Below are 2,525 nucleotides of genomic sequence, written 5' to 3'. Positions count from 1 at the left end.
GGAATTTGAAAGACAACCGTTTATCCTGCCCCTCGGGTTGAGCCTCGCCAATGGTGAGTTCCCAGACCCAACATCTTAATGTAGGTCTGTCTTGTCAGGCTAACATTCTCCGGGAGGCAAATGCAAATAAGAGGGTCAGGGGCAAAACTGACTTCATTGTCTCCCATTATTCTGATACAAAAGCAGCTGAACTTTAAATACATATTTATGCATTACAGCGCTGAAAATATCCTCCAATCTGCGGGCAATGAGAACTGAGAGACTGTTGGTCAAACCAAGTGTCTACACCAAGACAATTTTTCATGTTTGATGCATTTCAAAACATAGTGACCCCCTCTGAGTAAGTTGTATTTGAACCTCTGACCACATAATTAGTTTTTATGTGATGATTTTAAACTTTGCATTTCAAAACAAAACAATCAAATTTCATTATGATGCAATTTCAATTAGGTATTATCTTTTTTCAGAGCAATTGTTTCAATTCTGCATCCTGAGAGTGGGAGATGGGTTTAAAATGCTAGTCTATTATGTTGTGATATCATCAAGCAATAACACAAAAATCTGAATGCTCAGTGAGCCCTTCATTGGATTTAGATGGTATTCTCCTCATTGACATGATATTTAAAAAAACGTTTTATTGTACACGTTTAAAAAAAAAAGTAATAAAATGTTTGAGCTAAATCTAAAAATGCAAGTCTTTTGATATATACATTTTACACACAGTTTTAGAAAAAAATCCGTGTAACAAAGAGAACCTATTCTTTATGCATCATGAAAGTCAACCAGTTGTACATTCTTGTTTGTCCAAGTGCCGAGGTAAGATTTTATGAGTCCCATTATTCTCCAGTTAAATACAATGTCTTGCACCATTTATAATATACATACTTTACATAGAATTCTTTACAACATGTTTTACACTTAAAGTAAAAGCTCCTTTCTTCAGAAGGAAAAGTTTTATACTAAAGAAAAAAGAAGTCAATCAGGCATTTGGATTGTAGTTACACAGCGTATCCATATCGATGATCGTAATTGAGAGAGGGAAGGAGTTCCCCTGCAGTAGTTGGCTGCGACGTGCCGTTACTCTCGCCTGTATAGATGCCGGCACTGCTGCCTGCTTCTCGCATACTGGGATGGTGGTTCCTCACGGAGCTGTAGTGCACCCCGGGGTGGGTGCGGTACGCCATCACCGAGCGGAAACTGGAGTTTCTGCTGGAGGGTCTGCTCTCCGGGGCCTTGACGTCCTCCCTGAGGAAACAAGTCACACATAGTGTCCATCAGATGATCCTCAGATGATTGTAGACTATGTGATGGACGTTTGAAATAGTTTCCAGCTCTGATAGTACAATACCTTATTTCATTTGCGACCTCTTTCTCGTAACGACGCTTGTGGCAGCAGCAGACCAGCAGCCAGATGAGAAGCAGGAGGAGGAGCAGCAGCAAGAGAGCACCTATCACTGCCCCGACTATGACACCCACCTTATTGGTAGCTGGAAGGAGAAGACAGGGTACTTTCAGACGAAACAAAGGCAGACCAATTCTTCTCACAGAATTGGTTCCTCCGAGTTGATACATTCATCAACCCAGGGGTGTCGGATTGGGGGTGGAAATGGGTTGTGTCATGGTTGTGGTTGTCAGTTGTAGTTTTTCCTGTTTTGTTGTGTAATTTATTCCCTGTCCCATGTTGTTTACTGTCTCCTGTGTTCCTGTATTCTCTGTTGTGTTTTAACCTGTTTTAATCATGTGTGTGTTTTATGCTTCAGTTTCCCCACACCTTCTGTTAAGTACCCTTTTTACTTAAATACATCTTTCTACACTGCTTGCTGCCTCCTCATCACTTCTATCTGCATGTTGAGTCTAAGCCTGCTAATCACTGACCTGACACTGAGTAGCCAGGGCCCTAACAGATGCTAGAAGGAGTATGGTGTGGAGGTCTAGGAGGAGCCCATAGGGAATGCCTTTCTACAAAATTTCTACAGAGGCCCAGAATTTTGTGCTACACCTTCAGTCAAACCGTAAGTGTTTAGATATACTGTATATTTTTTTGTCAAAGATTGTTTTTTTGGAGTTTTCACCTCTAATCAACAGGCCAACATGAAAAGGGAGGGGGAAGACATGCTGGAAACTGGCTCCATGATGGATTTCGAACCCTGGACCGCTGCATCGAGGAATAAACCTCTTTATATGGGCAGCCGCTTGAACATTTGGGCTACCTGGGAGCCCAGACTTTTGATGGTTAGTTTGACGCTTTGTTATAGTCAACACATTCTCACTCCTAGCTCGTCAAATACTGAAGCTGCCAGGCTGTCTCGACTCTAGTCCAATTCAATTGGACTTCTTGTTCACTCATACATCCCGGATCAAGAGAATGGGTCATTTGGATTTGTTTAGCTGCTTGTCTCGGGAAACTCATTTTCTTTCTTTGTTTGAGACAAGGATTTCCGTTCAGTAATTGATTGTACTGCTTGGGTGCTTCCACCTACGTTTTGAGCGACTGTACCAACATAGCTGGCAGCGTGAGCAGAAAC

General features: G+C 41.9%; 1 protein-coding gene across 4 annotated transcripts in view; it reads right to left on the bottom strand.

Annotated features, from left to right (window-relative positions):
• vsig8b (V-set and immunoglobulin domain containing 8b) overlaps positions 1-2,525 on the bottom strand; it is a 6,440-nt gene continuing 3,915 nt past the window's right edge. For all 4 annotated transcript variants that reach the window (XM_032517346.1, XM_032517347.1, XM_032517349.1 and 1 more), the window contains 2 exons: positions 1,349-1,487; positions 1-1,245 (listed from right to left, as the gene is read on the bottom strand). In XM_032517346.1, the coding sequence (XP_032373237.1) occupies positions 999-1,245; positions 1,349-1,487 (386 nt within the window). In that variant the 3' untranslated portion in view covers positions 1-998. The remainder of the gene's footprint in view (positions 1,246-1,348; positions 1,488-2,525) is intronic.

This window comes from Etheostoma spectabile, chromosome 5 (assembly GCF_008692095.1).
Source record: "Etheostoma spectabile isolate EspeVRDwgs_2016 chromosome 5, UIUC_Espe_1.0, whole genome shotgun sequence".
Taxonomy (NCBI): Eukaryota; Metazoa; Chordata; class Actinopteri; order Perciformes; family Percidae; genus Etheostoma; species Etheostoma spectabile.
This window is presented reverse-complemented; position numbering and strand designations above follow the sequence as displayed.